Genomic DNA, 12,755 nt, shown 5'->3' with positions numbered 1-12,755 from the left:
TAAAAACTGATAGATGTATAGTGTGTTGTTGATATATTATGCATATTCTTACATCGACTTACTGAACTTTTCAGCAATTAAAAATTACTGGAATCAATCATAAAAGATGGCTGATTCCCAAAGAATGGTCCCTAATATACCATCAAATCGATGATGGTGAACGGTGCCAGGACCTCCCAGTGTTACCCAGGGGTGCCATTGTTTCCAGAAAATGGAGACGCCCTCCTCATCCCAGAGCCAGGACCGGTTGTAGGAGTGTCCCCAAGAATCCCCGTGAAATGCTGACTGAGACTAGGTTGGACGGAAAGAACTCCGCCTCCCAGGCATATTCACATGTTACTAAGTGGATTCTTGTACCTCTAATGTAACGTAGCTAATTACATTTCTTAAAGGTCATTGGAGAAAGGTATTTTAGCGGATAAACTCTCAAAATAAATTAAATAGCTTGCTACTGATGTGAACGCTAACTGTAGCTCCACTTGACCCTGAAAACTAATTAAGTCTTCAGAACCCAAAAACCAGACGGGACACATAGTTGTAAATATACTTACTATCCACTTACATTCAGAGATAAAGAACCAAAGCAGTAAATTCAATAACTTATAATAAGAGCAGAACCATTACGCAGCTTCGTGCGACCCCGCACCCTCCAGGGACCACTTCTAGGACGTGACACCTTCCTGTTCTTTTCTCTTCAGGGCTGTTTATCTCCATCTGAGGTAGACAAACGCCCCAATCCACAGGCTGTCTAACCGCTCTGCACCCAAACCCCTCTTAGGCAAGAACCTGCTAATTATACACCACGGTGCCAGTGACTAACTCAGTCACCCTCCCAGGATATTTCTAGTCCAGCAGAAAACTCTTGTGTTCTGGTTACAACTGAAACTTCAAGTACCTATGCATGAGAAGCAGGCTACTTCGTAGAATGGATTGTCTGGTATCTAGACATCATTTGCTAACGACAAGCTGTGTCATTTGAGATAATGATCGAAAACCTGATAACCTCAGAACTCAATTAAGAAAATAAGTTTTTATTCTCTTTTGTGTTTTTCAAATCATGCTTTTCCTTCTGAGAGCCAGGAGATGCCACCTGAAAGGAGTATTTGATTTAGTTCCTCAGAATTACCACCCTTAGCATACAAAACAGCTGATGTAACTAAATTATAAATATAAATATCACAGGGTTGATGTGACTTTAAGTTACATATACATATATACAGCATATATTTTTCATCTTCTGGAGAGCAGTTTGAGTTTCTGTCTTAAATAATGTCCCCGGCTGTACTGATATAGGCTGTAGGATTAAAAGAGTGAAGTGTATTTAAGCCTACTCCTTAGGCATATGTGCCTTTATAAAATGCTGACTTGATAGCAGTGAACAGATTAACACTCCCCATTGTCATTGACAGCACTACTGTAATCAAAGAATTCAAATTATAAAACTAAATTCTATTTTGAAAGAGATCGGGGCATAACTTTAAGATATTTTAAAATGTTTCTCTATTTGGTGGCAATTCAAAAAAATCTAATTTTTCTCGTATTTTGAAATTTCCTATCAGCATTGCCTAAATACCGCTAGTGGTTTTTTATTAGAGTGGTTCGGTTTCTGAGTGTTTAAAAACAAATTGCAGATTTATAACCTCATCTTCTCTTCCCTCAACTCTCACGGTGCAGGGCCCTGTATTTTTTCTTGAAGACGGGAAATCCACCATCTCCTTGAATGATGCTTTGATGTGGGCGAAGGTGAACCCATTCTCGCCTCTGGGGACTGGAATACGACTCAACCCATTTTAATAGAAGGTTTTTCTCCACACTTAATTTTTTTTTTAAAGACCTTTATGGGTTAGTATGACCTTAACCTGTGTTGTCCAAGGGCCAAAGGTCCGGAGGAAGAGCGGGGGAGGTAGGGACTCACACTTGATTTATTCATTAACTTCAAAGAGTAAAATATTTATAGAATTTCAAGGAAAAAAATAGGTGTCTCCTTTATCAAACATAATAGCTATATTTGGAGGAAGGTAATATTTAAAGTATAAAGGACTGACAAATCTAAAAGCACATATAAAAGTTTCACAAAGGATAAAAGGTACCACGTAGTTTTTTGTTGAAACATTGAAACATAAAATAGTGTAACACCTTGTACCGTGCTTGGCATGCAGTGAGCACTGAAAGAACATCTAGAGGGCTGAGCATCTCGAAGTATCGAAGTGTGAGACACGTACAACTCGCCTTCAAGTTAGCAGACACCTATGTTGTCCTCTGTAAAATGCCGGGTAAACCGTTCATTTTAGCGCATATTTAACCAAAGTTTTCAGTTATAAGTCTAATATATTTATCAATAGATGGATGCACAGTCAAAATATTTTTGAGTGTTAATTTTTTAAAAAGAAAGCATTCCCAAGGTTTGTACTGGAAACTCAAACGTCCAATTATAAAGGAACAGGTTATGCAAGTATGAAAGACATGGGCAGTGAAAACCACAAAGTGCAGTCACGTCCACAGGAGAATTTCTATTTGATTATAGTTGACCATTTGAAAAGATATTTGGTGTTTATGAATATTAATTTTGATTAATATACTTAATATTTATATAATATAATCAACTTATATGAACTCTCTAATATAATAAACAACTTATTTGATGAAAATCAGTTTCAAATCAGAAACAGGACATTAGTTGAAATTCAGGGTATATTATGTAAGTTTAGGTTTTTAAAATATTTATTAAAAGAGTAAATCTGTAAAAACAAAAAGCTGAGGCATGAGTACAAGTATTTCAATTGTACTGGAATTCTGACTTCGAAATTCATGAAATGAATGTGACCAGGAGAGCAGCACTTTGATACTCAAGTTGTTTTACACAATTTGTAACAAACATGTTTTTGTCTAAGGAGTGAGCTCATATAACTAGAATGACTGTGATTTTTTTTATTATCTTTAAACTTGTTGCACTTAAAATATTTTTAAAGTTTTCTTCAGTAAGCTTCTTAAAACAGAAGACAACATATATTATGGACCTGTTTCACACTGACCACTTCTAACTCCATTAAAAAACGTTTTAGGCTTAAATTCTATTTTATAAAAAAAAATAGTGATGATATTATAGAAGAGATGTATGCAACTCAGAGAGGCCATGGCTAATATAAGGTGTATCTGAGAAGTACTCTTTTACCCCTTAGTGATATGTGTCACTCGGATTTCATTTTAGGTGAGGGGATTATTAATTGGCACATATGAGCTGAAGTCTCCTCACTTAAAAGTGCAATCTAAACCCCACTGTCCTTCTCTTTCTTTTGTATTAAAATAGATTAAGAAGCCCTACATTGTTCTTTAAATACTTCAGAGATACCGAGTTTAGGTTATACGTGGGTAAGTGTTAACATTCTTCTGTTTTTTAATGAATGCAGGAAATAATATTTTTATATATAAAGTACTAAAAAACTTACAAATCTTTAACATATGAAGATGACAGAGGTGTAACCCAATGTTTGTCTAAAACCTAAATTTGATTCAGATGCAGTTCTGTTGCTCTGGCTTCAATGGTGTGCTCTGCTTTACCATTATTACCATTAATTCTTCACCGAACTATGCCATTTGAATATATCATCTGTATATGTGTCTTAATGTGAAAAACAAAGCAATTTTTAAAATTTATAAATTAAATTCTACCGTTATATTTAATATGCATGGAAACCCAACAAATAACATGAACTTATTTCATGATTTGAAGATGTCCATATTACTGATAATGTGGACAAATTATTTTGCAAGTTGAAATATGCCTTTACGAAAGAAGTCTCATCAGACAATGATTTTAAAAGCTTTGGAAAAATATTTTGCCTGTAAAAATAACCAGATGGCTAACAAAACTGCAACATGAAAATGGGCTACATCTTGCAAAACTGTATGATTCTTATGCCAGTCAAAATTAATGAACTATATATATATATATATATTTCCATGAAATCACCCAGATGTGTTCAGAAACATGGTTGCATTAGAGCAATGGCTGTATTTTGTTGTCCTTATAACAGGAGAATTGACCCTTTTTCGGTCTTAAGTCAAAAGGCACTCTCAATACCGTAAAAGCCTCACCAATTATTTGTAAAATTTAGGGTTTCGTATTTAGTGTACCACTAATGCAGAATATACCTTTATAGGCAACTCTTAATAGGTACTTATTATACCATATCTCTGTGAAACGTGGGTACCTAAATAATTGAAAAAAGTACTTTAATGTTGAATTTAAATACTGTATACCATCATAGATAACTCTCTCTGGATGTTACCCCAGCTGAGCTCCAGAAGACTTATGTCCAAGACCCTTTCCTAAGGAACTATATTTTATGGTTTAAAAGTTACTCTCATACATTCCTCAACACATTCCCAAGAAGTCATCTATTTCGTCAGGCTCTCTTCAATTTCTTTTACTAAATATACTCCATCCAAAAGTGTAAGATTAAACAAGAAACTCTCTGGAGATAGAAATTCTAATAAAACTGTCTAACCTTCAAAAATGCAGAAAAACTAATAGAGTTTTGCTGGAAATTGACAAGCATGTCATGGGATTCCGGAGCAGTAATACTCATCTTGGAAGTCAAATGGCACTGGTAATGAGATGGCAGAAAAACATGACTAATTCCACTTGAAGAAAATTTTCCAGATAGGAACATAAAGTTATCAAGAATATATGAAAGATAAGCAGTCTTTCAGGACATCACGCTGCTTTTGTTCCCCTTCAGTAAGAACACGGGGGCATAGCAACACCCAGTAGGAGTCTTAACCTAACTAGTTGGACTGCTAAACACCAGAATGAAATTCCAAGCACGATTTTCCTTCTCCACAACTCAGTGTCAACAGGATGGACACCTGTTTTTTAAAACTGGCTTAATTAAAGGTATTTAAGGAGGTGGGCAAGATTTTCTATGGGCCAATGTGTAATAGTAATAATCATTCAGAACAAATTTTTATTAATGAGGATGACTTGTAAATAAATACTATCTGGCAAACTAGTAGCAGAGCCCTTTTCATTTTCTAGGGAGGAAAACGTATCACAAAGCCCGCTTACTGTTCCTACAAAATTTATGAGAAAGAATTCTTACTCGTCATGAGAATTATGGGTTTAACTGTACCTTTGAAATTATGTTTGCTCATTCTGTACGAATTAAAGTGATTTTGTATTTTCAACAGTACCTGGCACAGGTATTTAATAAATGGTTGCTGAATTGAAAGAAAAAATGTTCTTCAGCCCAGCTATGGATAAGACACCACTTTCATTTACTTATTATTGACATACATCCGAGGCTGGGTGATTGTATCCCTTTGGATGGGCGGGGGTGGTGGCATCACTTCTTCAAAGCCATTAGACAGATGCTCTTCCAGGTTCCTTTTCCATGTGTCTGATTGGTTTCCTAGAGTCAAAAGAATGTTTTCAAGGTCACTTCCCATGAATTTCTCTAAGTGGATTGCCACCATTAACTGTATTTGGTGGAAGATTTAAATAAGCAAAATTAAAATCCACTTGTGGTTATTAAATATTTACACAGCCATCAATGTTTCTAACCTATAAACTCATGCAGACTGATTGGCAGTAGGCTGAGCACAGGTTAATCTAAGTGCGTGGTAAACAGAATGTCTAAAGCATGCATTATAGTAGTCGGAAATAAAAAACCTGGATGCCCCCAACCTCTGAAAGTCATCAGCAGAGCCTAAAAATACCCAAGGCTTATTTCGGTGCATCTGACACCGAATATGACTCAACTATTTTTAGATGTTGCTCCAGAAAGCAGCTGAGGCAACAGTGCCATGATTTTAACAGTGCTTAGATTTGGCAAATATACATAATTCATAGTTTGGTTTCTGGAATTCTGGCTGAGGCATCCAAGCTGACCACTCAGTGTCTTCAGGACTCCCAGTTCTAATTTGAGGGGCCGGTGACCACTGAGAAATGGACATTCCTTTGGCCCATTATTCTGTAGATGCAAAACTGAGGTAAACAAAGAGAGGAATGTAAGTGTTTAAAAAAAGAACAAAGGTTACAGCCTGTCTTACAATTAATTTTCACCACCTTATTTCATAACTAGAAGCTTTTCAGATGAACAGCCTGTGATTTCAGTGCCATTTTGCACAATCTTAGACGGTAAGTTGGGTTAAGTTCCTGCAGTCTAGTTCTTGCCTCTCCCTTGCCCATTACTTCCAGTTGTTAGCTGACCTCCTTCATCACTCTGCTCTTACCAAAAACAACGGAAATGGAATCTCTTTGACAAATTTGGGGAAAAAAAAGATTTAAAGCTTAGCTGAATGGCTCTCCTCCCTTTAATTACCAAAGTCAGATCCGCACCCTTCATGAATTACTGCTGTGCTTAAATTAAGACAATCCAAGCGTCTGGAACAGGCTTGAGAGAAGTAAAGGGATAAAAGCGTGCCCCTCCCCAGCCCGGTCTGCCCTGTCCAGTGAAGACCCCCTTCGCCCACCAGTGTTTCTGAAAAGGAGAGGAAAAGACCATTAAAGTGAGAGGGGATCGTAGAAAAGAGGGTTCAGAGAATAAAACAGGGAGGAGTTATTTGTAGCAGTCCATACGTTGTTAAACATGTAAAAGCAAGAACGCATTCTACTTGGAGTCCTGATCTGAAATGATAGCTGACAGGTTTTCTGAAACTCACGTGTGAGAATTGAAAATTTTCCAAAAAGCTAGCAGAAATGAAGACTACTCTAGCAACCTGGTTATCAGCAGGCGTCTTTGTTTTTTTTTTTTAACACGGTGCTTTATTCTGTCTGTTACACAGGAAAAGCCTTGCCGTGCCTCATTATCATCATGTGACTTCTACCTTTTCCTTGCAGGTCCCAAAGCCAGGGGTCCTGCCCTTTCCCACCCCTAGCCAGGTCCCATTAGCCACAAGGGGAAGAGATGAGCGCTTGAACCAGGAGAGCCCCCTGCAGCCTCCTCCCCTCGCCTGTCTGTCCATCACCACCGTCTCCCGAGTCCCAGCCAACTGCCAGGCTCCAGCCCCCACCCTGCGGAACTGTCACTGCAGACATCCCTGATGGAGGAAGCTCGAGGCAGGTGGAAGGGGAGGATGAAGGAGAGGAGACTCCCGGAACCTGAAGGTGAAACTGTGAACACTTTTTTTTTTCCACAGAAACACTGTAACTCACTCCTGTGAGATTCTGTCCTGCTGAGTACCATGCCGCGGACATGTGGTGAGTTAAAGGGGTGTTTTGAAGCACTGGCCTAATGTCTGAATGCTAAAGTGTGCTCCAAGGAACAGCTGTCCTACCAAGCCACTGGCGAAATGAAACTACGTGATAATGACGTGTGATCAAATGGAGTCTGGAAAATGCTTCACTCTGTACCTCTCCTCGTTAATATTTATAATGCATATTAGCATATTAAAGGTTCTGTGAAGTCATATATTTAAAAAAGCAATCTGTTGACATTGCTTCCCAAAACCTTATGTAAGCAAAGGCCTTTGTTCCCCACAAGAAATCCGCCTTTACACTTTAGGAAACATGCTCTGTAGGTGCACAAATCATTCCCATCAAGGGCCTGACAGGAAATATTTTAGGCTTTGAGGAGGGTTATCAGACCAAATATGGGACACTCAAACTTGAATTTCAGAGAAAAAAAAATGAAGAATGTTTAGAAAAAGTGTATGTCCTCAACATGTCTTCAAAATGATTGGTTGGATTAGCCTGTATTTTCATTCGCTCAGTCTGGAAACCTCCGCTGTGGGCCAGAAAGTCTCTGTGGCAGCTGCCGGGTCCTGCTGTTGTAGCTCAGACGCCACCATGGACAAGGCACAGAAGGGACAGGCAGGGCTGCGTCCCGACACACTGTGCTTATCAACACAGGAATTTGAAGTTCCTTTAATTTTCATGTGTCAGGAAATACCATTTTCCTTTTGATGTGGGCTTTCAACCATTTGAAAATGTAAAAAACCATTCTTAACTTGCAGGCTATACAAAAACAGGCAGAGACTAACTTTGGTCCTTGTTTTGGCTACAGTTTGCTGTGGTATAAATGCTTTCTGAATTACCAGGATTTAAACACATGGCTTCCTGCAGCGCGAGTGGCTGGGAAGTCTGGGTGTTCTGCCTTAGGACTGACTCCTCATGCAGCTGCGTGAGCTCCGGCAGAGGATCTCCCCTGTTTCAGACTCACCTTTTTATGGAGAAATCGGAAGTGAATTGGCTCCTGTGGTGGCAGACGGGGACAGCCTGGACTGGGACCCTCTCCTGTTGTGACTGGTTCTTAGCCGACAATGCGTCCCCGCCACCTATGAAAAAGCACACACATCAGCCTGCTACACCGTTCTAGACTGGATGCCTGGACCAACATTTTAGCTAGTTTTGAAAATTGAAATGAAGAAAGTAAAACCAAAAAAAATCAATTTTAACAAGTAAAAATCTTTTTAAAAAACTTACTGGAAACAGGAGCAACTCTTTCCTTTGAAATCGCTGATTTATATTTGCACCCAGAAGCTCGGGCAGGAAGGTGATCGAGAGTTCGTTCTCCCACTGTTGGTTTGACCTCAAACCATTCTATAAAATATAAATACAAAAACCGCTTCTTAAAAATTCCCTGTGGCCGGTGGCGGGAAGGTATGAGTGCACATTTTGCGTGCACAAGGTTCTGGGTTCAGTCCCCAGTACCTCCATTAAAATAAATAAACCCAACCCCCTCCCCGAAAATAAATAAATAAAAATAATTTTAAAAAATCACTATGGCCATTGTCAAAATAAGACAAACCAACTTTAAATGAAGCAAATTGTTAAACGTCAATTGTATCATATATTCCTAAGAGCAGTGTGAAGACAGGTTAAGAACCCTCTCCACTATGGTTCACGTCTCTGATGCATGAAATAGTTGCTTTTAAAAAGTTACTTTAAAGACAGTATCTTAATGTTTCTATTAGTTTTTTGATATGCTTTTATTCACTAATAGTTTGTGTACCAAAAAATGAACAGATCATATGTTTACAGTTTGATGAATGTTCAAAGTGAACACATACCTGGGTTACCATCACCCAGATCCAGAAATCCTATAGCACTAGCTCCCCAAAATGCCCTCCTGTTTCTACCTACAGCACCCTAAAAAAATTGTCTTGACTTCTACTGTTGTAGTTTAGTTTTACATGTTTTTATATTTCATTTAAACAAAATCACACAGTATCTATTTCATTTTGCAGGCATTATTTATACTATAAAAATGGTGACAAAATTATTTCCATGTTTCCCTTTATTCCTTTTAACTAATTCTATCGGCCGTAGCACAGGGCATCAGATGGACTGTGCTTCTCAAGGTCACGATTACTCCTCTGCAGCTCACGCTCACTAAGGCTTGGGAATGTGTCTCGGGTAATTTCTCCTCCTCAGCCAAGCCCTGCTTATGCTCAAAACCACTCTGGTCAGTAACATTCCCAGAACTGCAATTATCACAATTAATTACTTTGGCCACTTAAGATCTGCAGTCTCAAAAATCAACACTGGGGATAACAGAATTCTACTCAAGAATCTGAAGCATTGAGGTATCCATGACTAAGGAGGAACTGTGTCCAAAGAAGACGACACAGATATGGGTCAGCTTTGCACCAAGACGGACTTTCAAATTGAAGATTAAATGAAATGACTGTGTTTTGTTCCAGGAATTCCAACAAGAACCAATGAGTAGAAGTAATAGGGAGATAGTTAAAATGTAAGCAAACATTACGTATAACAAATAATGATGCCTAACTTCTGAGTTTAAAAAGTAACATGACAGAACTAAAATGCTGGAAAACAAAAGAACTTGAGGTGGGAAGGGGCTGGCGGGGAGTGGTCAGTGGCCTAGTATTCAAATCCCTACAGTTTGAGAAAGAGAGTAAAGAGAATACTTTTAGACTAAGATAAATATCCATGTTAAAATTTCTAGGGTCTCACTAAAAAGAGCGGAAATGTATAGTTTTCCAAATTAGTAGAGGAGAAAAAGTCTTTGGGAAAAAATTCAGTCCAAAAGAAGGAAAATATCGAGGCTCTTCCTTCATCGGGGCTCACGAACGGCCTTGTTAAGCTTGGAAGAATTCAGTTGACTGTTTCCAATGAAGACTTACCTGGATTCAGTTTTCTGCTCAGTTGTCTTTGCAGCATCTGTAACAGGAAAAGGAAGTCCGCTTTAAGTTCATTGCTGAGCTTGTTGGGATTGCTCATTAGTTCTGATAACCGAATGTTATCTTTAATAGACTTTGAAGCTGTTGATCTGGGAACCAGGGGCAACTGCCTCTGGTAACTGTAGTCTGTGAAATTCACGAGGTCATCCTGGATACTTTGAATTCTGGGGAAAAGAAATTTAGAAAGCCACATTTTAGTAACAAGATTTGTATTATAAAAGTTTCATATTAAACTGTATTACTAGGAAATTCCAAATAACTCACTCTCGATGTGTTAACAAGGTGTACACCTCTTGTACCAGTATCTCAGGCACTCCGGCTTTACAGTGAATTGTTCCGTGGATTAGTTCTTTAGGTAGCTTAAGTTTTTTTCTTGCCAGGAACTTTAATAGTAGAGAGAAAATACTTTCACCATAAGAAGTTCTATAAAAATCTCCAATGACTGTAAATTCACTGTCATCCCCCTTTTATCCTCAACTAATATTTTGAGGTCTAGAGTGTTAATTATTAAAACATATTTTTACTCAGCAGGAAAAGCAACCATTGTATCCCACTCCAATCTGAAATGAGTATGCTGTTCCATGGGTGACGCATGACAGAAGCTTTCATAACCTTCTTTTCAATGGAGGGAAACAGGCTGCAGACCTAGCGCTGCCCGCAGACACATACAGAGAAACCCAGCACCTCGGGGATACGTCTTTTCAAGCACAGACTTCTCCACTGTTAACAATTAGTGATGGCTAATTTACCTTTTCCAGCTGTGCCCAGTTATCCAACTTGACTTTTAAAGAAGTTCCATTTTTAAAGGATGACAATTTAAGGTCCTGGGGGTAATGTATGGTGAATATTTCTGCTATCAGGAAGCCATTTGAAAAATCTCTGATCCGTAGCAATAAGAAAATGAAATAAAATAATAGTTACGTATACAGTTTGTATTACTTTATAGTTATTCACACCAATATAATATTCTGTACTGACAGTCAGTAACTTGTAAATGTAGGGATTTTTTGAATCATTGCTCAGAGGAGGACTGCTGTAGAATAGCATTTGGATAAGTTTAGACACACACCAAAGGTCACGGTGTTCTTTTTATGAATCCAAACTATTAATTTGTATTGAATCTGCATTTTAACAAGACCCACAGGTGATGTCTATGCGCTGTAATTTTCACACGTTTTTCTTAAGGAATACAGAATACAGAAATCAGTGGACCAGCATCCTTGCCTGCAAAAGAAGTCATTTTATTTTTAGGAAATTTTAATCTGCATTCCAGAGCAAGGTTAACTGCTGTGAAGTTCAGTGTGGCTGCAGTTAGGCGACTTCAATCCCTGATAACCCTCAGACCAGATGCCATCTCTAACAAAAGGTAAACGCATCCCCGCTGATACTAACGTCCAAGGGCCCTGAAAAAGAGCCTGGGCTATTTTATTTATTTATTTATTTTGTAGTCACCAAAGCACTGTATATTAGCTTAGGTCTAAAACGTAATGATTGATTGATTGATTGATTGATTGATTGAATGAAATGCTTTATCCTGATTTTCCGGTCAGCTCCCTAAGAAAGACAGACGGCAAGGAGCGTGTGCGCGTGTGCGCGCGTGCGCGCCGAGAGGGCGGGGCAGGCGGTCCCAGGCGAGAGCCCCTGCTGGCGGCGCGGCGGGCGGACCCGGGGCTGCTCTGCTCGGGCCCAGGCGCCCCCCCCCCGGCGGCTGGGGTGCGACCTGCCCCAGCACCTGCTGATGTTCCTGGGGAAGAAGCTGAGATCCAGGCCCTGGAGCCAGCGCAGCACCGACGGAGACAGGCGGGAGCTCTTCGGGGGATGCGGGTAGACCAGACACTTCCTAGGCCTCCCTCCGGTCGGAGCTGCTGGACGTGGCGAAAGCGACGGTGACTTGGGTTCGGCCGCTGCCGGCAGTGTCGAAAGGCGTCCTCCCCGGCCGACGGCAGCCATGGCGCTTTCTGGGTTGCTATAGCAGCAGCCGGGGCGGGGCGGGGCCTCAGCGCGGGGGCGGGGCCTCGGGGCGGGCCTTTCGGCCTCGTGGGTCCCCCAGTTTGGGGACGCGACGCTCTGGGTTGGGAACATGTATCCCTGGCCCCACTGGGCGAGGATGCAGTCCGGGAGCTTAGACCTTGGGCGGAACTTTCAGTTTGAGTTTTTATTGGCCTGAAGGGAAACCTAGCCCGCCCTCCCATAGAAGCTGACATTTTGAGTATTGTGGTTTCTGCCCTGCCTAAGGCCTATTTTAAGTCAAGCATTTTGAGAAGGATATGAGGACCTTTCAGAGGACAAAGACGGTTTTTGTTTGGAAATGGAAACTGTAGGGCTTTTGTTCTAACGTTATTAATGAAAAAATGTTCAAAATTAAGTGCTAATGTCTACAAAATTTAACATAACTATTTACTTGATTACCGCATTGTGTTCATAGAAATTAAATATTTGAAAAGAATTTGGAAGTAAACTAGATTTTCACGTTTCACAGTGAAATGTGATTCAGTATGCATGATTCGTTCATTTGACAAATATTTACTGAGTCCCTAGTGAATGGCAGGCCCTGATCTAGCCACTTGGAATTTATCAGTGAAAAATGCAGAGGGGAGAAAAAGGATTGC

The 12,755-nt window shown here is 39.7% G+C and overlaps 2 protein-coding genes across 3 annotated transcripts in view; one reads left to right on the top strand and one right to left on the bottom strand.

Annotated features, from left to right (window-relative positions):
* Window positions 1-8,829, top strand: part of WDR17 (WD repeat domain 17) — a 75,101-nt gene extending 66,272 nt beyond the window's left edge. For both annotated transcript variants that reach the window (XM_072950514.1, XM_072950515.1), the window contains exons 29-31: window positions 1,675-1,842; window positions 3,308-3,369; window positions 6,842-8,829. In XM_072950514.1, the coding sequence (XP_072806615.1) occupies window positions 1,675-1,794 (120 nt within the window). In that variant the 3' untranslated portion in view covers window positions 1,795-1,842; window positions 3,308-3,369; window positions 6,842-8,829. The remainder of the gene's footprint in view (window positions 1-1,674; window positions 1,843-3,307; window positions 3,370-6,841) is intronic.
* SPATA4 (spermatogenesis associated 4) lies at window positions 5,255-12,117 on the bottom strand. The gene is made up of 7 exons (XM_072950516.1): window positions 11,879-12,117; window positions 10,896-11,025; window positions 10,411-10,529; window positions 10,090-10,310; window positions 8,426-8,542; window positions 8,163-8,277; window positions 5,255-5,411 (listed from the first exon to the last, which is right to left on the bottom strand). The coding sequence occupies exons 1-7, from the start codon at window positions 12,094-12,096 to the stop codon at window positions 5,363-5,365; spliced, it is 969 nt and encodes a 322-aa protein (XP_072806617.1). The 5' UTR covers window positions 12,097-12,117; the 3' UTR covers window positions 5,255-5,362.
* Between the last annotated feature and the right edge of the window lie 638 nt (window positions 12,118-12,755).

Source organism: Vicugna pacos, chromosome 26 (assembly GCF_048564905.1).
Source record: "Vicugna pacos chromosome 26, VicPac4, whole genome shotgun sequence".
In the NCBI taxonomy this organism is placed as follows: domain Eukaryota; kingdom Metazoa; phylum Chordata; class Mammalia; order Artiodactyla; family Camelidae; genus Vicugna; species Vicugna pacos.
Note: the sequence above shows the minus strand (reverse complement) of the source record. Positions and strands in the feature narration are given on the sequence as shown.